This window comes from Tetrao urogallus (genome assembly GCF_951394365.1).
Source record: "Tetrao urogallus genome assembly, chromosome: 1".
Classification (NCBI taxonomy): Eukaryota; Metazoa; Chordata; class Aves; order Galliformes; family Phasianidae; genus Tetrao; species Tetrao urogallus.
In genome coordinates, this window is record NC_136813.1 from 138,742,777 (window position 1) to 138,769,628 (window position 26,852).

The 26,852-nt window shown below is 38.3% G+C and overlaps 1 protein-coding gene across 1 annotated transcript; it reads left to right on the top strand.

The window, feature by feature from the left end:
• Positions 1-7,073: 7,073 nt before the first annotated feature.
• SPIC (Spi-C transcription factor) lies at positions 7,074-13,356 on the top strand (the record flags this gene model as incomplete). The annotated part of the gene is made up of 4 exons (XM_079543677.1): positions 7,074-7,179; positions 8,887-8,999; positions 9,706-9,818; positions 12,933-13,356. The coding sequence occupies 4 exons, from the start codon at positions 7,074-7,076 to the stop codon at positions 13,354-13,356; spliced, it is 756 nt and encodes a 251-aa protein (XP_079399803.1).
• Between the last annotated feature and the right edge of the window lie 13,496 nt (positions 13,357-26,852).

Genomic DNA, 26,852 nt, shown 5'->3' on the forward strand with positions numbered 1-26,852 from the left:
GAATAATGTACTTCCTGCAGTCTGGAGTCTAGGCACCTAGACATACATAACATCTGCTTTTATTAATGTAGCAGTAGCTTCAAGGTCAAGTTTTTAAGTTGCAATATGGATGATGCTACAGCAGTTTTTTGTACTCCGGTTTTTTCAGGTTTTCAAAAATAGACACAAAGATGTTCTTCCATTCTTTGGAGTCCAAAAGTCTCTTTTGCCTAGAAAATCTCACCTCAATGATTTGGGGAGAATGGAGTCAAAATAGGGTATTGAATTAATCCTGAATGATCTAAATACCCCTTGAATCTGAAGGCATGATTCTTCCACAAATAGATAAAAAATGTTGTTTTCTTTTGGTTTCCCCAGCTTCACCATTAAGAATTATTAAAGTTAAGGTTATTAAAAGACTGTGTTATTCTTTCTATATGCTTTTTCATTCTTACCCTTTATCAAGTTCATCTCTTGATGACAGTCTATTATCCGTAGCTATTTTTGAAAAATTTTCTGATATTTTTAATCTTGAATTGAATGTTTAATTTCTTTGATGGTTTTCCCCAGCAGGATTATTGGCTTGTAGGTGTTCTACCTATTCCAGCAATACTCATAACTGTAGATTAATCAATGTCATTTTTTCATATACCACTTCAGAATCTTCTTTAAATGTATTTTTTTTTTCATTGCATTTGTTATTAGTTCCTTGTGCTTCTGTTGTGGTTTTTGGTCTTCTGTCTTCATGGGACTTCCCAGCAGAAACTCACTTCCTTAGGTTGTGCAGAGCCAAAGAAGAAACTTCCTGAGAAGGCCTGCTGACACGGCCAACTGGACCAATATCTTGGGTCTAGTTGTTAACTGGAGGGTTTAGACGTGGGTTTTCCACAGAAGAGCTGATCTGTCCACTTATGCAGCCTCCACAATAAACTTCTCTTCTAAGGCCCTAAAAGAGGTAATTAAATTTTCAGATGTAACCTCTGCAATGGTTTCTCCAAATGCCTGGGTTGTTTTTTGTTCCCCTGTAATTATTCAATCTATCTAAACCAACTATGTTACACATGTGAAATTTTCCAAGTAAATATGTCTTTTAAGACTGAATGGTGAATTCCCAAATCAGAATTAAGATTTAAACACATCATTGGCTCAATTTCTGTCATTTACATTAAGATAATGATAGTTATTTCTAAGGTAGTCTGAAAGTAGAATATCTTCTTAAGAAATAGAAATACATCTTTACTTTAGCCCTATAAAGTCCAGGAAAGTATTAACTCAGAAAGGATTAAAGCAATATTTCAAGAAACTTTCAAGCAAATTATTATAAATCAATATTAAGAACGTGATTTGGAATCTCAATGTAATAGGCGAAGGTTTCATATTCAAAGGTAGGGAAATTAGTCTGATTGAGACGATCTGTCATTTCAGGTTTAAAATTCAATTTTTAAAACGTTTTCTATATCTTCTTTCTTAAGAAGAGAAAATACTGCATACGTAAGTCATAATTGGAGAGAATGATTGGACAAAGGTTTTTTTTTGTTTTTTTTGTTTTTGTTTTTAAAGAGGATTAAAATACAAAAATGTCACTATGTCAGTCTACCCAAATGTGATGTTTTACAAGGTAGCTGAAGAAGCAGTTCAGATCAGGAAATCAGGAAGAATGTGAAGCATCAGTGCTGGCACAGCGAGTTCCACCTTACTGAACTGAAAATTAGATCAGTGTCAGCTTCAAGCCAGAGTCTCTGTTAATACAAATCATCAGTGATCCTTTGGCTTTGGTTGCTCTGTACCAATTTCCACCAGCTAAGGAACTCATACTGTAGATCTGACAATAGCAATAAAACAGTATGTTTTTTGCATTGCATAGATTTTCATTGCCGTTTGTTGCAAAATTTGTAAAACAAATATATTCTCATCTTCTGGTATTTGAATAGATCATTTTGTTTGTCAAAATGCATAGACCAAAATCCCCCAGCACAAATGTAGCCTTCAGATATAGTTTAATTATCTCATTTTCTTGTGTGACATAATGCCATAATTATGTTTTCCATTTTAATGTTAGCATTTAGGTTTTTTCTGTCTGTAATTCTACACTAATTATCTGATCAAAATCACAGTAAGCAGTGTTTACTTAGGCCAGTAGTTAGCATGCTTATTTTTATTTTTTGATAGCTTAGTATTCAATGTTGTTGGATTTTGTTAGTTTTGTTTTGTTTTTAAGGGGGAGTTTCATTGTATTTTGGGACTCGGAACTTTAAGCACTTTCTGAAGCCACTAATTTGAAATTATATTCCATACCAATTCACTGTGAAATACTTGTGCCTGGATTATCACTGCAAAAGAAGAGATCTCTGTCGATTCCTGTTTCTTCTCTGCAAAGAAAAAACTGTATCCTTGCTAAAAGAAGCTTTCCAACTTCTTTCAGACCTTGAATGAAGCAGACCAGAACAAGCGTACTGTCAGGATTTGAAAATTTGCTGGTCAACATGGTTAAGTTAAGGATGGGAGCACAGGCACATTCCCTCTAAAAGGGGACAGCATCCGTGGTTTTTTAGTACTGTGAACTGACAGCCATGGGAATTCATGACGAAGATCATTGCTCATTCCAAGAGCTGCATGGCTGGAATAGGATTTGCAAAGAGATCTGCCAAAGGCCAGAACAAGTATGCAAGGATGGGAGCTCTCTGTAGCTGCCACATTTTATAACTAACTTCTGAAGATTGCTGAACTGGTAGTTCATCTATTACATGGGGGGCAAGTGACTCCCCATTACAGAATCATTTCTAAAAACAGAGGGTCTTCTTCTATTGCAAATAGTCTGTCTGTTTTACCTGGGCAGTTACAAACTATCTGACATTCAAAAACATCTGCGAAAGCTGTAAATCCCTAGTAAGAAAGTTTATAATTTCAAGTTTTGTGCTTCTATAGGGGGGTTTTGACTGTTTTTTATTCTACTTTTAAACAATGCCTCATGCAAGAGTCTTCATGCTTTCTACGGCCCACCGACAAGTGCTGTAATGCATTATTGAGTTCTTCTTTTTATTCAGAAAGGTGAAAATGCTTGTCCTGTTCCAATATTATGAACTGACTTTTAGTGCCAAGCAAGAATGACAGAATGTTGTGAAACTTCAACAATCACTCTGTCATTGGAAGTTTATTTTTAAAACACGGATGAAGGAAAAAAGTTTGATGCTGTGATTTCTTACTGATATTGAAGTTTTGCTGTCAGGCACATCAATTGTACGAGACAACATTTCAATAGTACGTTATCTTTTTAGGCTTTTATCTGAATTCTATCGTCCCATCCAGTGCAAAAATCAAAACAGGCTTTCTTCTGTGACAGCATTTCTTGGTAGAGGCCAACACATTGCCTAGCTTGACTATACAGAAGGAGTTTGATTTACCCTATGAGACAATGACTGCTCATGTTTACGTGTGATATGGTGTTCTACGTACGGAACTTTCCCATTTCTTCTGAAAAGAAACCTTTTGATGACCTTCCTTACACTGTAGCCTCTTACTTAAATGAAACATTTTGATTGAGCAATGCAATGGCTTTAATTTCTCAACTTTGATCATATTTGCGTTGGCCCCACCCAGTAGCCTTGTAGTCAGAATGAGCGTGAAATTCCCAACTTCAGATAGAGATGTGCGGGTAGGTAGGTCAGACTGCCTATTAATGCCTCAATTATCAGGATGATACCCACAAGAGATCTTGAAGCTCATTCATAATTTTAAATCTGATACAGTTATATTGCAGAAAAGAGCCATACCAAGACATCAATGTTTCTCCACATTACAGAATAAATTTAGCAGTTTATGCAGAGGGAATTAATTGTGTAATAGAATTTTGCACTGAAATCCAGTGCTGAGTCACTGAATTGACAGTGCTGTTGTTGATTCATTTTTCCTTATAAACCCATGTCATAGCAGAAAAGTACTATGAAGTGGAACTTGTATTTTGAAAAAAACACATACATGTATTAATATACTCCATTAAAAAGAAATTTTGAAAGCTTGTGGTGTAAATTTTGAAAAGGCAACTTGCATCTGAAACAAGACAATGATAGCTGATATTAACATTGACTTCAAGTTACTTCCACTCAGCATTCATAGACAAGTGCAGGCTATGGCTCTTAAGACAATTCTTGACTGAGAGAATATAAATAAATGTTGTAAGAGGTAATTACTATTTTACAGAAATGTCACAGTATATGTTAACAATACTTTGTGAAGCGTGCCTCTGAAAAACTTGGTTGCACAGTTATGGCACAGGATTATGTCAGTGGCAAGAAGTTTTCTACTGAAAAACATAGAGAGTCCTCATCCCAGAGGACACAATATCATGAGTTGAGCTGCTCAGGAAGGGTGCATCAAATCAGCAACTACAGCTTGATGGGATCTTTACTAAATGCCTTAGAGCTGGGCTTGGGCAATAAACCTGAGCTGTGAAGCAGACTTTTGATATTTCCCAAAACTCATATTTTGGGGTCAGGTTTTGTCTTCTTCTTACACTGAGGTAAACAGGAGGTTCATCTGAAACCAGAAGGTCCACTGCAGTCTGTTTGGGATAGATTAGGGGTGTAGGATTTTGCCCTATAACTTACCAATGGCAGATCTGTTAGGATGTCTCACAGCCAAAAGGAATCTCTTCCAATTCCTAAAATCTTCATAGTTTTGTTAAGTAGTTATAACGTTTAGTTTTGTTTTATTTGTTTAAATCACCCTTCTTTTCTGCTTAATGAAGGCCATGCTAGTACTGTACTACACCTTTACTCTTAGAAAAATTCCCTTCCCAAAACACTTCCCCAAAACCAGCTATTTAATGCAGCCCCTTTGCCAGCCCATTGCTATGGGAACTCAGTCTTTCATTTATTTATGAAAACAGAGATTCTTGTGTTGTGTGTAGAGCTGAAATTCTAGGTAAGTGTTAAGATTTATTTATTTTTTAAAATTTATTTTTGCTGTAACTTTTTCTTTTTCTTTTTTTAAACTGAATTCAGTTTTGTAATTGGTATGACCTTTCAACAGTATGTTGCTGATAGTGATAATTTTCAGTACCCTTTCAGACATTGAAAAGCATCAACTGCAGACATTCTGTCAAGGTTACCACTTGTCACTTTGAAGTTTGAGTTAGACAAATGCATTTTAAAGAAAGTGAAACAATTAAAATTATGATAACTAGGGTCTTTACCCATGAGATTCACGTCTTTAATTTCTACAGCTCCAAGAATCTGGCAACCATTGCAAGTAAAGAATTAATGTGGTCTGTTCTGGCTTTATAGTGAAATTAGTTTGTTGAAATAATTGCTGTGCTGAAATTAAAGAGAGAAATCCCATTGGCTCTGGCAAGGTCAATTGACTGAACCACCAGGATTTCATTCCACATACTGAGATCTTTCTGACATGCATAGTCACCAAGATCTTAAAAAGCTTTTTATGAATGTTGACAGTATTTAATGGTGTACTTTAAGATATGTATATTCTGACTGAGGCATAATTATCAGGTTAGAACATCCATTGTGAGTCTTAGCTGAAAACACTTCTCTCTTACACTTAAGCATCTTTCCTATCCCTTGCATTTTAAAACATCATACAGACCAATTTTGTTGTCTGCTGAAATCACTACCAAAATGTCCATTTTTTTTTCAATAGGCTATAATCAAAGCTTTAAAGAGTAAAATAAAAAAAATATATTTTTTTATTGTTAGTTTTTACCATTTTGAAATGTAAATGGAAATGAGAACAGGATTAAAAAAAGCTGTAAGTTACAAGAAACTTCAATTATTACAATCTGTAACAAATGTCAAGAGGTAATAAGGAATAGTTTCTGAGTAATGTTGTATGTAAAAGAATACTCTATATTAAGATACCTGAAAAATGCCTATTTTCACTGTTCATTAAACAATGACATTTGTTTCTGGAACTCAAACCTACTCTGGAAGTTTTTGTATATTCATATACAGTCAGATGCTAATTTAATTTACATGATGGAAAAAAACAAGCTTTTTTTAACTATAACTGAAGAAGAAAAGGACTTAAATGTTATCTTTTAATTCTAGTCACTATTTTTAGTGAGAAAGTTGTAGTTGAGCTAAGACTGAATGTCAGCAGTAACTTCTTTTCACATCAAGTAGTCTCTAAAAATATGTTTATGATGATATCGATGGTAATCTAAATGCTAAGTAGAAATTAAATTGGAAACACCAGTAATGAAAGATAGTATGAATTGTAAAAAAAAAAAATTTACATGTATTTAACTGCATTAAAACAGATTACCACTTTCTCATCCTAAATCCTAAGTAGTTTGACTTTGTTTCATCACTAGAAATAATATGCATTTCATTTCATTTGTTTATGCTGAGATATTGTTTATTTTGAAATATACAAGTTCACTGTTTTTTTGTTTGTTTTTTTTTTTTTAAATAGGATTCAAGTTTTGATATCTAAATAATGGTAAGTCTACAATGCCTTTATTCTTTCATTACCTAGAACTTCAAATATGCTACAGAAAACTCCCAGGCCAACAGATTTTGGGAGGACTTTTCTTAGCTTTTAGTTGAAGTTCTAGCATTCTAAAATGTTCTAAAATGACAATAAATTTTGCTGAAAATCTATTTCAAAATTGCCTTGTTTCCTAGAGTGGTATAATATAACACTCTCTCTGCATAAGCAATTCCAGATTTGCAAGTAATATTTTTTGCCGTGTCGATGATACTGAATGATAATATTGGCTTCATAAATCATGGTAAACAAGTGATATATACCTCTGCACTAAATGCTATAACTCACTGCAATAATGGTAACACCCTTTAAGTAAACTTCTGCTGCAAATGAAGGAAATGAACCTTGAAACATTTGCCAGAGTGAGTAATGTTACCCGTGAGAGTTTTCCCACTGACCTCAAAGAGGCTTCTCATGGGAGTGAGAACTTTCTCATAATAGTAGAGATTCTGGTAATACTTAATTTTCTGCAAAATACGTTCCAGGAGGATGGTATGATACCTGAACATTCTATGTAATTGCTGTATTTATTCGGGATCTTCCTACTGATGATATTGAAGAACACCTGGTCTTTTCTGACTTTTGACAGAAATATGTTCTTGCAGAGTTTTTCTGATCAAGACATACTGGGTCAGGCTTTTGAAGATGCACTAGAAGTACTGCAGCAGCACTCCGACAGAGAAATGCAGTACTCACAAGGTAAAGGGGGGACATTTTTATTTTTTTTTATTTTTACTTACAGCTTTATATTCTTACAGAAAAGAATATCTTAAAATATATGGCTGGGACAGTAACTTCTAGAGGTGGATTAATGGACAGCTGAGGAGTACAATGCCTGTGGCATTGAGTTTGGAACTAGATGATCGTTGAGGTTCCTTCCAACCCAGGCCGTTCTATGATGAAAATGGAGAAGGGTTGGAGGGTTTTTGTACCTGACCCTGCCCAGGGTGGTTTGCATCTTCCAAGCCATATCACAGGGAAGTTACTGGACAGCCCCTCTTCCCCTTCCATCCTGTACTATTTGAGGTGTATTGAGCTCGAAACAAAACATGTAAGACCAAAGTGCAACAGGCATATTCCAGTTTTAATGTTTCAATTGAAAAATGCCCTTACGTTATGGTGTAAATAAACTCATATAGGAATGAATTCCAATGCAAAGACTAAAAGAAGACAAAGAATTCAACATATGAATTTTGTTTCCATAATTGCTTTTTTACATTAAGGTACAAATTTTAAATATTTTTGGGCACAGTCTTGGTTATTAGCAGAAAAGTAATTTTCCTGGCTTCCAGATTAAGAATTTATGCACTACAAAACTTAAAATATAGGTAAGCTGCATATTCCTTCAGTTCAGGGAAGATATTTGCAATTAAAATGCGATAAAATTTAAAATGTATCTGTATATGGTGTTTTTATATCATGAATAGAAATGGAAGGAAAGTAAGAAGCTACATTGCAAATCCTTTACATCTAGAAGAACATATTTACTGTCCTTTGTGAGGAATGTATTTCATGCCAGAAAGTTTATTTGCGCGTTTATCTGTGATACATTGAAATGTAAATAAGACAAATTGGCTCATATCTTCAGCTGTTGTTATTAAGCTTTTGCCTCCACTTCAGTGGGAATTTGCACACTGAAGTATCCACTACATATAAATGTTCCCAATGTCTGTATCTGTTGTCAGGGCCAACAGAGAGACATTTAAATACTTGCAACTCAGTGTACATTTACGTCTTGTTGCTCACACACATTGCTCCACTTCCAGTGCCTCTTATAAACATCCTGGGGCCCTTTTGAGTTTTCTTTCAGGCTCTGCAGATGCTCTGAGAAATTCCTTTTTCCTGTAGCTGATTTGAAATAGTAATGCTTTTAGATAACTGAAACAGTATTGCCCAGAATCATATTTACCAGTTTCTGTCCTTCACTTCATTCGTGCTTCTATACTCTCACTTGTGTTGTACTAATGACTTGCTGAAGAATCACCTGGCATTCCCTTTTCCTGTTCAAAATATGTAAAATAATCTTCTGTAATTATCCCATTCCCTACATTTGATAATCAGTTTGGCCCTCCATTTTTCTAATAAGAAAACTGTCTCACAATACTATAAAATAACTGACATTTTATCTTAAAGAACATTGCTTTAAGTCATGGAGGTTACCAAAACCAGCCTAGAGGCAGGTACCATTATAGGTACCTGTATGCAGGTTATGTTGGATAACCCACTGGCATGAAACATCCTGGCTATAGGGAGTTTATTACCCAGGTGGCAACAATAGGATAATCACATTTTGACAGATGAATAGCATCTTAGGTTGTTTGCTGCAGTTGTTTTTGGGTTTTTTTTTGTCTGTTTTTCTCTCCTTCCCTCTTTTTTTTATTCAGTTTTTTTGCTCCAAATTCTCAGGTTATAAAAATTGCCTGACTGTGATCAACCATCATCCCCACCTCCGAGCAAGTCCCAGCTATTCTGCAGTACCCTCTACAGAGGACCCAGGATATAGCTGGAGAACTGTGATAGTAAGTGAGCTAATTACTACGGATGTAAACTGAAAATTGGCTGACTGTGATTTCTAGTAGAAATAATTATGCTACCTCTATCATAAACTCGGTCTGGTCAGGTATAATTCAGGTGAAATCACATTGGGGCATATCTGCAAAACATATTTATTAGTCTTTCTTCAGGAATCAGTTTAGCTATTTGGTGCTATTCTGTGGTTCATTATGTAAAATGACAACTAACAAACAAACTTTAGCCTGCAGAGCCCATCTTCATTCTGGAAGTGTGGCCTGCAGGAGTGGTGGGAAATAGGTGGTGCAGAGGAGATAATTTCAGGTAAATGAATTTCACAAAAGCCCATTTTCAGCCAGCAGATTAGTGAGAATCTAACATAGCAGTGACAAAGTCTCTCCTGAGACACAGTCCAGGTGGCCCTTGTCTTTTATTGGCTCTGAAAAAAATGTCCAGAATTCCTCTTCTGCTTCCAGCAGAATGGTTAAAGATGCAGAGTGAGGAAATCACTCTGATTTTCCTCTTAACTTCTTCTCTGGTGGGCCATCATTCACATTCAACATGCTGGCATAACTTTTTACTGATAGACTAGACTGCACGCCTTTGTGGCTGTGAAAGAATGTTCTGGGGGCCAGGGGATGAAAAGTTGCATTTTTAAGGCTTCAGGTGATTAATCTTTAAGTTGCTAACTCTTCGTTGTCTTAATTCTTGAAGAACAGTGCAGCAGATTTTTATGCAGATGATTCTGTCTACCATACACTGCAGAATACTCCAGAAAGCCAAGTGATGCATGCTGCTGCTGTCCAGCCAAAAGCGGGGAAAGGTGTGTGGAAAGAATATCTCTTGATAAGTGCACTGTGTTACTTTAAAATTCCCTTGATGAATCATGCATTCTATGTTCTAGTTTGTTTGTTTGTGTGTTTATTTTTGTTGTTTTGTTTTGTTGGCTTTTTTTTTTTTTTTTTTTTTTACTTTTGATAGGAAAAAATACATTAATATTTAACAATGACTAGAAAACAACTGCAAATTTTCAGTTCCTGTCTGCAAAACCTTATACTTTAAGATAAATCTCCTCACTTCTCGTTCTCTGCTCTTGCTTATTACATGGAAAAATGAACAAGGGATGCGTTTTCACTTCAAATCATCTCAGTTGAAGTCTAATGCAAAGAAGTTCAGCAATATATTTAATCACTTTAATAACTCATTTATTTCATGTGATCCAGCAAGTAACAGCTTTCTTGAAGGTTTTCCCCAGATGTTAATATGTTTGAATTGGATTTTATAACTTTCTCTGTTTAATATTCAAATTTTTTCTTAGCTTTTGTGACAAGAAAAGGAGCACAATTTGATAGCTGTTTTTATGCTCTTTTTGACTGACTCTACTCGAATGGACATCTCTCTTGTAGAGTACAGGTCAGGTGCCAGTGATCATCACTGTACTTCAGTTGTTGCATTCATTCTGTTTTTCAGATGGGGCTCAGCATCCTTTCTATGACTCTACTGGATGAGATTTCCACAGCTTCTTACCTACTTTTGACTGTGGGGTCCTTTTGAGCAGCTTCCTAGTTTTCTTGCTTTTTGAAATCCCCTTCTCTTAACTTTAACCACATGCTGTCAGATTTTGGTATCATCCCTTCCCACTGATGGTGGGTACTGTGGTTTCTGTTGCTTAGTAGCCCAGCTACTACAAGTTCCTCGGGACGATGAGAAGAATAATCTCTTCTTTTAAGTTCAGGACTCCTAAATCTTGACATTCATTGCCACAAACACAAACATGCCAATCTAGAAATGTTGCTCTTCTAAGTTTTACCCAGTGTTGGTACCCAGGGAATTTTATATGTTTCTAGCTGAAGTCACTGCTGTTACTGCTCTGTTAAGCTTTATTTCCTATTTCATGTTTCTTTTACATTATTATCAATCTATTTACTTTGAACCTATAAAATTTTAGTCCTCTTGAGCCCCTACTGATGCATGAGAGGCTATCTGTAGATAGTAGTGTGGCCCTTCAGGAATAGATCTGTAGATGAAACAACCAGCACTGAGGACCTAACGTCCATGTTTCATGTGTTTCACAGTGGTTATTAGAGCTATGTCAATGATGTCCACAAGCTCTGAAATTTACTGTGACTTAAGTATGCATCTGGAAAGCATTTTTGAATCTTCTGAAACAAGTCCAGTTCATGCATTTCAAGACCATTCCTTGTTATGAACTAAAGCATGGTAGGTGGAGACAATCAAGAGAGAAATTCAAAAGACACATTCAGAGAGAATTAAGCTGCTTTAGGCCAATTCAGTGCAGAAACTTAATTCAGATGTTCTGAAACATCTTCTGGAGGAGCTCCTTCTCTCCAGTGACCACATGAGAACCTACATAAACCAGCCTGCTGGCTTGGACTGATGCTGTGCAACAGTTTGAGTACAGGTAGTGACCACTGCAGACTTATGCATTACGAAGATCCATGCACTAATCCCAGCTCAAATTGGTGCGCCCACACGGTATAGGGCTTCAGGGATAATAGCTGGGGCACAGAAATCTATTTTCAGTCACTCATATGAACCCTTATGTACTCTCAAACCAAGACATCAGCTGGAGAAAGAAGTACGTGTGTGTGTGTCTAGAAATAAAAGCTTGGACAGAAATGACAACTGAAGAGGAAAGACAGTATGAACTCTGAGATGCTGGTATGTACAACTTCACATAGTTGTTTTTCTTCAGACTCTGTCTGCAGCAGCTAGAGGCTCTGATGAACAGAAGAAACATCCAGATGTCCCCCTTATTTTATTCATTCTAATTAGGTTCATAGGATTATAGGGTAACTCAGGTTGGAGGGGATCTAAGGATGTCACCCACTATGATTCAGGCCTGCTGGGGCCAGGCAGTCTTCCTCATCTGTTTGCTTTTAAGCTACTCATTTTGGCAATATTATATGTATGTATAGTAAAAAATGTACTCCCAGCTACAGGCCAATTTTTATTTAGATCCTGAAACTTTACAGTTTTTTGGAAAGTACCTCTGTTTTCAGGATCTTCTTCTTCCTAGTCTGGCCACTTCTCTCCTATTTCCTTATCACCAGAAGCAGAGTTACTGTCATCCCTAACAGATGTCTTGGCTCGACCTCACTGTTCCTTAGCAACTGTCACTTTTCCCCAGCCTTTAGTTTAAAATAGCCATGCAAGACAAGACTATGAAATTTAGATGCAGCTGCTTGTTTCCACTTTCGTTGAAGTGGAAGCTGTCCTTCTGCATGTACTCTCCTTTCTGCAAAATGTTCCTCTTTGTCTCATAATCTTCAATTCTTCCTCCTTATGGCAGCTTCTTGGTCACCCTTGGCTCAGTGAAAGGAACTAGGAGTGCTTCAAAGAGAGGGACCTACAAGACTTAAGTGAAACTAAATAAGCCTTACTAGTAAACTTAAGTTTGAGAGCTGGACCTGTGGGAAGAAGAATTTTCTTAACTGACAAATATTTCTTCCTTTATTCTGCATTAGAAGGCAAATTGAAATTTCTGCATGCTTTTAGAAATATGCAGTGTGCAAGAAGGTAAAGCTCTTTATTGACTAGGTGAAAATTACAATGCAAAACTAGCTTGCTTTTCCTTCTTGCTCACTCCTTCTTATATCAGAGCCTACCTTGCTTCCTCAAAACAGTCCTGAAACAAACCTGTCAAAATTGGTTCATCTCAAAATCTTTGAGTTCTAATTAATAGGAGAAAGTATTTATTAAAAAGCATCCAGATTGGACCTTCAGAACTTCCTGCCAGCACTGCCTGAGGACATGATTTCCTGCAAAATGTTTGCTTGGAAACTTTTTGACAGGTTACTAGGCTTACCTATGTATGCTTTTTCCTTTAAGATCTTTTCCAGGAATAAGACAACTGCTTTCCTTTTAAAACAGGCACGAGTTCTGTTCTGACCTTTTGTACTTTGTTTCTTAATAGGTAGAAAAAAACTTCGTCTGTTTGAGTACCTCCACGAGTCTCTGTATGATCCAGCCATGGCAAACTGCATCCAATGGGTGGATAAGCCCAATGGTGTCTTCCAGTTTGTCTCCAAAAACAAGGAGAAACTTGCAGAGCTGTGGGGAGAAAGAAAGGGAAACCGCAAGATCATGACATATCAGAAAATGGCCAGAGCACTGAGGAATTATGGAAGAACAGGTGAAATTATTAAAATTCGAAGGAAGCTGACATACCAGTTCAGTGCTGTTGTTTTACAAAGACTTGCTCCAGCCTACTTCTTGGGAAAAGAAACTGTTTATCATCCATACATTCAGCCTAATCAAGAATATCAATGTGCAGATGACTGGACCAATTACAGCAATTACATGTATAACAATGGTTATGCATTACAGCATGCTAACAGCTAGACATCACATAAACAGCTCATAATATTTTCCAGCACAGGAACTCTTCTCTATACATAGCTTTTCCTATATTATATCATGCAAATACATGAAGAGGGCTTAAAAAATGATCTTAACCTACTTTGTTCCTTTTGAAGTTACCAACAAATAGTTACTGAATATCGAAGAAAAACAGCAGCTGTAGGGCAGATTCTGTTCTCTGTGGCATTAATCAAAGGAAGTACATCAAATTCAAGCTGGTATATCCAAGATAGGGATCAAACTTGTCTGCAGTCTGGATCAAAGATCCTATCCTGATAATGCTCATTCATTTCATCGGAAGTTCTGTGCATATCCCCAACTTTCCAATCAGATTGCAGATACTGTTGTACCATAACTCACAATTGGATGCATGTGAATTAGAAAGGGAAGAGGTTTGGCAGCTGTGCTAAGCTACTGTCTGCTTTTTCATCAATGCTTTTTATTAAGAGATGATTTCTGAGTGAATCCCTGGCTGAACTACAGAGTCCACATGAATGTGCACCTGTTGGCCAAGTTATTAATCCTTAATCACTTATATTAACATATTTTAGCACAGATCTTGACACATGGGATTAGGATCACCAGGTGTGCATTTCACTGTTGGCAGGGGATTATTTGAGAAAGAGACCATACCATGACAGAGTTAGCAAAGGATTATGCTTTTTATGAAGATATTTACAGTTCTCCCCCACTAATATGAGAAGTCATACTTTTGTCCACCATACTTTTGCTCTATACTCAGCTGATGAACCCAGCTTCATTATTTACAACCACCTTTGGAGTTAGAACTTTATATATAAAAATGCAAAGTTGCTTCTCCAGCTTTTTTTCTGCGTAGAATCACAAGGTTGGAAACGACCTACAAGATCATCTAGTCCAAATGGTACTCTTGTTGAGAGACTCAGTAATTTTATCTTCTCTTCATGGAGAAGAAGAGAAAATTTAGATTAAAAAAAAGCAAGTACTATCCCCTTACACCAGGATGATACCATTAAGTACACTCTGACACTTTATTCATTTGTCAGCTTGGTTGTTTGCTAGAATACTTCCATTTGACTGCATTCAATTTTATAGTCTGCATTTTGCTTCAAGTGACTGCAGGTTCAGGTAGAAATAAAAAGAATATTGATTTCTGTGAAGAGGTATACATGGTGACTTGATACGTTTCATGAAATTCACTGACTTTAATAGTTACCACTTGCTCTAACTCCTGCTTACATCCACAGGGAAATCATTTTATGTAATAGACACAATGCAACATACTCCACTCCAGAAAAATTCAAGATTTTGTGTTAATACTTTAGTTAAGATGAAAGATGTGTACCCTTAGAAATACAAGGTATGTTAAACAACAAAATAAGCAGATCATAACCGTGTTGTTGTTAATACTTTTAGTATAGTTTTCCATATGTAAACTTGTCTATAAAATATGAGATACCTCTAGTTGTATGTAACTGAGTCTGGATTCTGCTGTAGCACTGAATGTAGTGGGATTTTTACAAAGGACTGAGATCTTTAATTCAGGATGCTCTCACTATGTGAGCACCTACCTAAATACAACATTTTGAATATCATAATGTACATAAATTTGATGAGAAACTGCATGTTAATTTACTAAACATCTGTCACCAATTGCACTCTGACTTTATGTTATTTACAAGGCTGGTAACATACACTGCAATAAGAATCTACCTTGTGTAAAATGCTTACTTGTCAGTGTGTTTAGGTTCACTTTTCTGAGCCTCATCTACTTGTTAAGGAAATAAATACTTTTTTTTTTTATTCCATTACTTTTTAATTCAAAATTAATATATAACCATCAACATTTGCTTTGTACAAAACTGGTAACCACGTAAGAAGTTATAGCTGTAGTTGGGAGAACAGTACAAAACTGGAAAAAAAGCACAGGATGAAGAACCTAAGGGAAGTTCAGGCAGGGAAAAAATGAAAGCATCATTGTATTTGTGAAGAGGAAAAGAGGGAACTTGGAGTTAAGTAAAGCTGAGGAAAGAGAAGAGTATGAGTCCAGAAGCCTAGAAGGGGAATAAAAAAAAAAACAAGGAAATATCAGTGTTTGCTTTTTTCAACTTGTGTTTGAAGACACATGTGGGAACAGATAGAAACTAAATAGCTTGTGGATACTACAGGAAGGGAAGCTAAAGGATACTGTGCATGAAACTGAGAGTACAGATTTCAGGCACAGGAAAACTGCAGACTGACAGTTTTAGAAAAAGATTCATTTGAAGAAAAGGCGAGTCTCTCCCCAAAATCAAGTACCTGGAGAGATTGTAGAAGTTCCTACTGTTGTTCTGTGGCTATACGTATGGATATTTTGCAATACACTAATATTGAGCTTACATACAGAAAAGATTACTGACTGTTAGCAATTCTTTAAGCCAGTAAAAACAGGTTAAATCATAAGGAAAGATATAAGATGACCAAATACTTGAAATTTAGGTTTAAACCTACTGAACTCTGAAGCAAGGTGCATCCATTTCTAATGGAGTTCTTAACCACAAAAAACAACACACCAAGGGATGTGGTGGATCCTTTATTTCTCGAAAACTTTAAACCATGTCTATATTCATTTCTGAAATGTGCAGTAATGGCATTGTCCAGGAGTTTGATTCATAGAATCATAGAATCACAGAATCACTCGGTTTGGAAAAGACCTTAAAGGCCATCCAACCATGACCTAACATTCATAGATGTTGGTGCCTTAATCAGGGGATGATGCAACATCCGTTAAAATGAAGGGCTGAAATGGCCAGGTGATAATGCCACAGTCATATCACAAGACACAACACTGAATGTTGGAGGAGGCTCAGCAGAGAACTTACTGCCCTCTACAACAGCCTGAAAGGAGATTACAGCAACATGGCGATAGGCCTCTTCTCCTAGGTAACTGATAGGATGAGAGGCAATGGCCTTAAGTTGTGTTGCGGTTCAAGTTGGATATTAGGAAAAAATTATTCCCAAAAAGAGCGGTGCTGCAGTGGCACAGGCTGCCCAGGGAGGTGGTGAAGTCACCATCCCTGGAGGTGTTCCAGAGCCGTGTGGATGTGGCACTGAGGGACGTGGGCAGTGGGCATGGGGGGATGGGATGGTGGTTGGACTGAATGATCTTAGAGGTCTTTCCTAATGATTCTATGATTCAATGAAATCGGATTGCTGGTACTTTCAGTACTTGCACTAGTCTGTCATGTAACTCCATGGAAGAAAGCCGTGATTACATGCAGAGACATAAGCAGAGCTGGGACAGGCACTTGAGCCAGGTGAGGCACACTGATACCAGAAAAGGCAACTCCTTGTGCATCTCTCACCCTCCATCACTGTCCTCCTATCTTCAGCCTCTGCGTTGCATCCCCTCCCTCCTGTCTATGCAGGCTTGGACCCACGATGTGATGTCAGGAGTGTGACACCCCGGCTGGAAGAGCTGCGCCTCTCTGGCGCGGGGCGGCTCTGAGCCCACCAGGTGGCACCAACACGCAGCTTTTCACACACCATTCGCTGTGCACATAGTCCTCGGCCTTCTCCATTAGTTTATCTTATCTTTCATTTTATCCAAATACACTTTTTTTTTTCCCCCCCCCCCTCCATTTTCGTGCTTCACAGTGCTGCTGCAGATGCAACGCCTTTCGTTTTGAAGTTATTTCCAAACCAGTTCCAGAAACTGCCTGGTCCAAGTTAGAGCAGCTACTTTCTGTTAGCAGAACAGCTCTGTGCTGATCACTCTGGATAGCAATCAGTTTAACAGCTGCAGTTCCATCTCTTCTCCAGAGTAAGTGTGGATTTAGAATCATAGAATCTTTTGAGTTGGAAGGGGCATCAGGTCCAACTCCCCTGCAATGAACAGGATCACTCACAGCTACATGAGGTGCTCAGAGCCTCTCCAGCCTGACCTTGGGTGTCTCTACAAATGCAGCATCCACTGCCTCTCTGGGCAACCTATGTCAGTGCCTCACCACACTTAAAAAAGCTTCTTCCTTACATCCAACCTAAATCTCCTCTCTTTTAGTTTGAAATCATTTCCCCTTGCCCTGTCACAACAGACCCTGATAAAGAGTCCTTCTTACAGCTCGCCTTTAGATATTGAAAGACCGCTCTCAGGTCTTCTCGCAGCCTTCTCTTCTCCACGCTGAACATCCCAGCTCTCTCAATCTATCTTCACAGGGGAGGTGTTCCATTCCTTGGACCACTTTTGTGATCCTTCTCTGGGTGCATGGGTCCATGTCTCTTTAGTGGCTTTGTAGGTTGCTGAGGGTGCTGCATGAGGAAAAAGCAAAGCTAAATCTTCTAGATTTTGACTTTTTGATTCCTGCAAGCAATAATTGTGTTGATAGCCTTACAGTTTTTGTGCTTTTACCAGAGTATCTCTGTAAGATATTGAATTAAGCCAGTCTTGCCATTTATGTGCCATACATATGTATGCATCTCCTTTACAGCAGACCAAAAGCAGGAGGAATTCCTAGCTTCCAGCTGAGAAATCATAGAATCACAGAATGGCTTGGCTTGGAAGGGACTTTAAAGTCCATCCATTTTCAACCCCCTGCTGTGTACAGGGCTGCCTGCAGTCCAGTTCATTTGATTTGATTTGATTTGATTTGAATTTGATTGCAGATGTTTCCATCTGGTAGCACTTTTAGCACACATCAAGTGCGTTTCAACCCCTTCCAGCACTTTACCATTCTGATAGCAAATGGATCACACCTTCCCACTGCTCCAAGCACAGAGGAATGCTGCTTCCAAGACAGCAATATAAATTTCTCCTTTTTACAGGCTGAGATCTTCTTCTGTCTCATCACTGAGCTGTATTTTTTTATTAGTGCATTGCTTAGTGAGTATAAACAGGATGGAAAATATCACAAACTGTGATGGTACTTTTTAATGACCCGTGGATTGCTTCTAAAATAAGTGTCTTGAGTACCAGACATAAAACTTTTTAACTTCTTGTTTCAGTTATTTAGAGTTGTCCCTGCATTCTTGGCAGAATTTAAACAGCCATAGGTAACTGCCAAATAGATAAACAACTCCAAGCACACTGGTGTATCAGAATAACACTGGAGTCCAGCTGGTTGATCAGGCAAACAGCTAGTTAGGTGTCAGTGATGCTGGCTATTCTTCTGGCTTCCTAGTTTTCAAAATTTTACAAAGGCAAAACAAATTCCTGGTCTCTCTTTAAAACTCAGGAGCAGATTCCCACATCGCTGCACACTCTGAGGTGAATGGTCTTGCATCTGCCTGCTGCTGCTTGTGTGAAAAGAATCACAGAAGATTAGAACTGCAGGGGTTGGAAGGGATCTCAAGAGATCATCAAGTCCAACCCCCTGCTAAAGCAGACACCTTGCAATAGGTCACACAGGCAGGTGTCCAGAAAAGATCTTGCAGAAATGGGGCAGGGCTAAGACATAAACCAAAACTTGTATTTTCAGTCTTCTTTGGTCCATGGATTTCAGTTCTGTTTTTCAGTCAGACTTACAAAGATGCTGTATTTCAGACTAAAACATCTCCTGTTTGATAATCCCTGTTAGACTTCTCTGTAGACAATGCAATTAAAGACTCACATGTATACAGAAAAGCTAAAAAACTGATTATTTGGGGCATTATGTAGGACAAAACCACTGGATAGTGACAGCAGAGGGCGCAGACTTGGCTGGATTTTTAAACTCAGCAGAACTGGCAGCAAACGACCAGCTAACCTCCTGCAAGTGGCACTTCGCAAGCAGCCACTGTCTGCCCAAGTAAGGACTTCTGCTGAAGTCTGCCATTGCTTTAGAGCCTTATTTCAACGAACTTCTGCTTGTCTTACATGCTGACATTCTGTGAATTTCATGTTTTGGACCAAAACCTGTCAGTTGGTGCTTGTGAGCTCTCCACTGGTTTATTCCAATGAGGCTTCAGTTTTCAATACCTGTATCAAGTGCATTGCTAACACCACAGCACATAACGTACATATCTTACCACCACTCTTATTATATCACTTTCAACTGGAGATACCACAGTGCTCTGTAAAAATTGTATCTGCAGGGACAGAAAAGCATATGTGGTGTGAGAGCATCTGTGGGCTCACAACATGTGAATTATTAGACAAGGAGAGTGCCAGCATCCTGAGCCCATCTTGCAGTTGTCAGCCATCAGCCAGGCCCAATTTGTTCTGTTCCAGCTTATTTGGTCCATCATATTTGTTAAAAGTACCCCAAAAAGACACTAACCAGTTCTCCTCCGGCACAGAGCTGCATATAGCACACTCAGAGATACTGTAGTTTTTCCACATTACCAACACAGCCCACATTTGAGATGGGCAGGATGTGCTAAAGAAGGGCAGTCCTGGAGCAGGTGAGCATCTTTTGCTTAAACAGTATGTGTTTTGCTTTTTCTCATAAAGGAAGATACTTCCACATATCCATTTGTGACAGCAGTAAGCTTCAAGCCAGACAGCCTGCAGGGACATCTTAAAATATCACTATCCTATAGTGATATAGTGCATAAGAGGCACCAGTCACCTTGTTAGGAAGTTGCACAATGAAAAGTCAGTGTTGATACAATGGATTATAAGGTGAATTACAGTGCAACCAGGCTGTATTAGCAAGATGCCATCAAACTGCACACAGAGTGTAAACTGATGGATGGAAAAGTAAATTCCTAATACGACATTCCAGACACACATAACCTGAGCCAAGGGTTCAAGAACCACAGTGGAGTAAAAGAAAGACAGGTGGTTGTCATGATATCTCTGTGTAGATTTAAATGTATTAATTATGTTTGAGGAATATTAATGACAATTTAAAATGGAATAGAGCTGATCATTATGATACTATCTCTTAGCAGAATGCTGGTGAATCCATGTAATATATTTCTTTCAGATGAAGTGGAAACTCAGAAGATCTGTTTGCATCTGTTTGTGTACTGGCCTAGGAGACTAGGTTGACTCTTTTTGCCTCATCAAGCAGAATTCAATCACAATTAGAAGTAGAGTTCTTAGCAGATTTGACTAGATTTGTTGGTATAGCTGAGATCCAAAAAGCATGAGATGGTTTAAAAAGTCCTGGGACTAGCTTAAATATAAGAATATTTGAATGATTTGTGTAGTCGTCCAGTTTTTAAGTTCCTCGATTTCCACTCTGAACCCAATGATGTTGAAGCTAAGCTCTTTTCAAACAAAGGATTCTGAATCTGGGAGTGTTGAGGTCGTTGGAAAAGTAGCACATTTGAAGAGATGAAGAATAGTGAGGGAAACTCCATACAAATAGCAGTGTGCTTCACAGTGGAAACAAACCCACCTATCATAATGGCTTGGATGCTTGCAATCAGAGGCAGAGGCAAAACAGTGTAGCCTTGACATGGTCAATAGCCAGTGGATATCTGTGCAATCCCATTTTGAGGAAACAAAGGATCATATTTGGACAGCTACATTTTCACTGCCCTAATTTTCCTATTGGTTCATTCTAGGCTCCTGGATTACTTTGGACCCCTGAGGTCTGCAGAGTTCTTCAGTCTTCACAGTCTGAGGCAGAGAATTTCAATGGCATTTTGGGATGCTGGGACAGGATCCAAAAAGCCTAATTATCCATTCCACTTGTTCAACAGTTGACAGTATTTAAACCAGATGGGAATCGAGCTTACACATCTCAAAGGGCCTTGGAAAGTCTGAGCATATCCCTAAAAAAAAAAACCTGCAGTTTTCCCTTGTTGTGCTGGGTTGCTTATGAAGCATCAGGACCCTGAATCAATGCCAACCTCTCCCATGCATTTGGCTGCCTGGACTCATGGTGAGCTTTGATAAACAGCTGGCTGACCTTCAGAAAGCTCTGAAAAAATACCTGCTTGAGAAGCTGAAGGAATTCTCAGCAGTCTCCCCTCTTTGCTTGGGATCCACATTTAAGACCAGGATCACATTCTTGGGCTCTGCCTTGTCTGTGCTGCCATGCCTTGCATGGTCATGTATCTTGCTGATCCACACACTCACCCTGACCCACACGCTGACTTCTCAAACTGACTTCAGGCTTTCCTTGTCTCTATAGACTTGCCTGGCCAGTGCTGGAAAGTGTCCCATCTGACCTGCTTACTGCCACCAGCTCTGGTCAGTTCACATCAGTTGGGTGCTGTGGGGTTGTGTCTTTTTGAGGTATGTGCTTGGTGTACATTATTACACTCAGCATCCCACTCTTCTTTCCTTGCAGAGTACTGTTATGTCAGTATTATTCTCTCCACTTGTGAAATTTATTCCTCTTAAGTGTCTGAAAAATCTCATTTCGTCTAGAGTAAGTTTTACACAAGTATACTTGTGAATGGTGGAAGTAGAGGTTCTTTCAGTAGACTAGCAAAGAGAAGCTCTAAAGAAACAAATCTACAGATTTGGACCACTGCAGACTGCAAGTAACAGGAAACACAAGTCTTCCTGTTTTGTGGAGCAATTTTGTTCAGATATAAGATGATTTATCTTCTAGTATACATCTGTTAGTTTGATTTCCTCTCACGTTATGGAACTCTCGGGTAGCTGTAATTCACCCCTTGGCTTGCCCTCTGACATAGTGAGGACAGCAGTATATAATCAACGGCAGGCTTGCTCCTATTAATCTTCTTCAGTAATGGCCTGATCCCCTTTCTGTGAAAGGCAAGAGGACAGTTCACACCGACTTCAGAGTAGGAAGGATGGTGCCCCAAACATTAATGACTTTAACAGCAAGTGTTTTAGGAAACCCTCATCAATCTTCCCTTTTGTTGAGATTAAGAGTTTTGCTTCCTTGTGCTGGGCTGGAAATCAAATGTCCATGCAACCTGACTCTCCAGCATTAGGTGTGAAAGGTGTTGCCATGCAAAGCTCTCCTTTCATTATAACTGAAAGAAAAATGAACAACTGGCCCATTAGAAGAACACTTTCAAAATGATCAAAATTACCTTAATCTCTTATATTTAATGATCTTCCAAACATGAAAATAATAACCACCATGAAGAAGGCAATTTTCTTACTTTCTAGTGGTAAAAATGTCCCTTTCTTATACTTCTTGGGCGTGAAATCAGATACACGTATGGCTTTCAGGACAGAGAAATGTCTTGATTTCCTCAGCATGAGTCTTGGATTTGTAAGCTCACGAGTCTTCATTTTAGATTGTCAATCCACCAATGCTTTGGACTACCTGCAGTGAGTTTGGACATGGACAAAAGTCTTTGTGCTATCATGTCACAGTTTTTTTTTTTTTTTTTATCTACTACATCAACTATTCAAAGCTACTCACAGTGTTGGAATGCTGCAATACTTCCTGAGAAGGCAGATTAATATCCTACATGGATATTAGTGTGCAAGTCTTAATTTTAGAATGTGTAAATGTTGTGTGAATCCTTCCTTCTGGAGAATCACCCATGGAATGGGTTAAATGTAGACCAGATAGCTAGGAGCTCTAGCAATATGCAAGTCATATGATTACACAACTATTTATAACATGTCTGTAAACTTCCAAACATTTAGGTATATATATATGCAGAACTAAGTTGGTCACTGACTTGGATTTCAAGTTTTTGTATACTTGCAACATTTATATAACAACAATGTATAAAAAGCAGAAAATTTGTATGCAGATAGAAGTTTATGTGCACAAACAAGAACCTGTGATTGAAAAAGAGATATACGGGCTCTTCAAACCACTTTATATCCCTTAATATATGATTGTTGGGGTTTGATTAATTATAAGAGTGCAACAGATGGGTGAACTTTGCTTCATGAAAATATTTTTCATATCATGTTGTCTTTTGAAAACAAATCTATTTATGTTTTGATATGATTTATGCCTGGTAGAGAGGATCAGTGTTTAATTTCAAGGTAGTGAGAGGTGCAAGTGGCTACAGCAATGTATTAATTTGCTTACAGTTGGGTGTAATGCTCACATGAGAAAAAGGTGTCAAATTTACTTTTATTCACAATGAATATTTAAGTAATGGTCACTTTACTGCTCTGTCCCCAGATCCTGCATTACTACAGAGAGATTCCAGTCACCCACCTCCACAGTGAGAAGTCTCAGCTGCTCCTGTTTTAAGGTGGGAAGGTGGCTGAGAGAGAAAAGGGTCTGAGCTGCACTGAGATGAGCTGCGCCAAGGATGAAGTGAGCTGAACCCCAAAATGCCTTCTGATGACTTTTGTTCAGAAATTAGAATAGAAGTTGGAGTTGTTCCAGTTAATTGTTGGACATCAAGATGTTACTCCAGATCACATATTGGGAAATAGCTAAGGTGGTAGAGATCTGTGATTCAAGCATCCCCAGTTGCTCCCAGAGCAGCTGGTCAACCTGCAGGTTGGGGGAGATGGGCTGCTTCAGATTCTTTTTTCCAGCAGTGGCCCATGCCAAGACCTTGCAGTTGGTGGTGAGGGCAGCCTCTTCATCAGTGCTGTTTGGTAGCAGCTGCACTGAGGGAGGGCTAGAGTTCCTTCTCAATTCTGGAGGAGTTTTGAATATTCCACCAGATTATTTCATAACAGGACACAGAAAGGCTTCACACGATGCTTTCTTTGATCATGATCCAAATGCTCCCAGTTAATTAACTGGGACTCCCCCTAGGAGTCACAAAACAAACATTTCAAATTCCAAAAGTCGATGTTATTCAGGCTATGCTGTTTAAAGATGGTCACACTCTGAAGTCTGCCTTAGGACCCACATCCCTCAAACTCCAGGAGATTTTGAGGAGTATTAAAAATTGGTGTTTGCATTTGAGCGAGTCTTCTGCTTAACATTGCTGTGAAGTACTCTTTTGGATGAGGGTATTTGATGCTATTTGTTTTTCAACCTTTTTCTCTCTTGCCCTGTAGTGACACATGTCACGCTCTTAATATCTCACAAATATACTCACTAGGTAACAGAGAAACAATGCAGGCTCCTGCCAGTTGCTAATCATATGATCAAAGAGCACAGCACTGTATGTCCCAGGTCAGTGATGAATTTGCCTCAAGTCTTGCCTGGTACTTTTCTTGATGTAGAAAACTGGACCAGAGAGTCTTTGGCACAAACTTACGAGCTTTTCACAGATTGCTGCAGAGTTCATTACATTTTTTATTTCCTGAGCCAGGTAGGAGAAGAAATGCCACCTTCACCACTTCATCCTCCATGTGACTTCAGTTGATCTTGACCCGCAGCCAAAATGCTGAGTGCTAGCTTTATGATTCAAGCTAAGGCATGCTGAAGATGGGAGCAAAAATGTAAGACTTCAGATTACACTTCAGTAAGGCCTATAAAATTCAACACTAACCCCTTTAAGTCCTTTTTGTTAAACCTTCGTTTTTTTAAAAGGTTAGCAGTCATTTGATCATCGGAATGAGTTGCTGTTGTAACTGAGGAGCATAAATCAGGCCATGGTGTAGTTAATATCATTTATTTTGTGTTCTATGTATTCAATTTAGTCTTTAGCTTTAAAAAAAAATTGTTTTAATCAGCTGGACAGAAGACCTTCTCTGCTTTTATGTTTAGGAAGAGAGCTGAGATGCTGCTCAACTGACAACTCCAGCTTGCAGTGAGAGCTGAAGAGCTCTCACTCTTTTAATTAAGCTACTGCCTGGTGGCCTTTGCTTTAATATTCGAGTATGTAGAATGGACGGGATCCAAACAGTACTCCCTTGTTTTGCTAAAACTTTAGTTCAGAGATTTATGAACAGGAATATCTCTGGCAAAAAAGATTCCCCTTTTGGTTTGAAGTCATTGCTGCAGTGTTACAACTGTACCTGTTAGCCCATGTCTATGGTCCTTCTAGGAGGAAGGCCAGGCTAACATGTGCTCAGCTCACTGTACTCTTCACAGCTCACTGTACTGTTGTTCCAGCAGCTTTCCCTCTACCTATTTCCCTCCAGCCATTTCCTTCCATTCTGGTCCTCTCCATGCTTTGACCTTCTCCAGTCCCACATCCAGTTTGCCAAATGCTTGCTCAGGGTTGCTCTCTCCAGCACTTCCCAAAGCTCCCAGTCTTACTGTCTACCATCGTTCAATGCTATCAGTTCACGTTTGACATTGAATGGACCTAGACAAAATTGTAACGAGGCTTTTATCCAGGATAAATAAGTGTTCAGTGTGCTAGCAATGCTAACATACGCGCTTTTTACTTTTCCAATAACTGCATCACATATCTATGTGTAAGGTACACCTCATCTGTAACATCTTGCTAGACATGAATGTTTTATAGCTTTGTGCAGAAATTTTTTGGTAATAAAAATAGATACATTGATGTCACTTCTTGATAATAACACATATCAAATCACATCCCGCTGGTAATCTGGCATAGCTCTTTCTTACAGAAGTATTATATGAATGAATACCCAAAATAACATTTGGTGTTATCAGGAGTACCAAGTTCTCATCTGTAATAGCAGTAACTGCTGAAAATCCTACAAGAATAAAGCAGATGATAGTGCCTACATAAAAAAACTTGTGAGGTTTTATTTTGTCATCTCTTTGTGTGGTGTGACTTCTTGAGGTTATTCCAGCCTTGTCATTAAATCAGTAAAAAATAATAATTTATGAAGGTTTTCAAGCCTTTTCTCCAGTTAGAAATACGTACATTAAAGATATTTCACAAATACTGAAATTAAGTAAAAATTGCATCAGTCACCTTTTTTCATAGTTTCTTTTTACTTTCTCCCTGAAATTATTACATCTGCCACTTAAAATCAGGATTTCCCATTATAGCTCCAGGTACACATGCACAGAAGATTCAATTTAGGCATTGGAAAAATATTGGGAGCATAAGGGCCATGAGTCAGTGCAATACATCTCCAGAGGGAGTATATATTCTTCATCATTGAAGGTCTTTGTGGTCAAGTTAGAAAACGAAAAATAGGAATTATACTAGGATAAGGTGATCTTGCCTTAGCATAGGAGATGCATGAAAAAAATCTTCTAAGATTTCTTCCAGTCCTCTTTTCTTACAACTTTATGTTGTAGCATTTTCTAATTTGAGGATACTATAAGAATTAATAGGACTTTTCAGAATATGAGGTGGTGGTAACCGCTGAAACTGCTAGAAGAGAAGAAGTCCTAAAAATACAGAAAGACCGAAATGAGATACCGGTATAGCTAACTTAACTGAAATGAAATTGAGTCCAGCCCAAGGAAACTGAAACAAAATTCTACGGAGACTGTTAGAAGTGGGTGGGGCTTTTTTAGGCTGTCACTGATATATGTGTGTACAATTTTACAGGGATTTTTATTTGGATTAGATGTAATGATGCAATTATACGAGCACGGACCATGGATCTCAGATCATGGCTGGAAATATGAATACCTGGGTAATGTTGGTTATTTGATGAGAATACAATCAGGCCATGATCTACTGAGCTATGCAATAAATATAAGAGAAAGCTCTGACTGCCTAGGTGAAATGGTTGGGAATCAGTCTGGGATGAAGTCTCAGACATTTGAGAGGGTATTGCTAGATTGAAGCTAACAAAACAGCTTGATTCTGCTTGACTTTGACAATTTAATTCCCATCACTGGGCTCTGGAA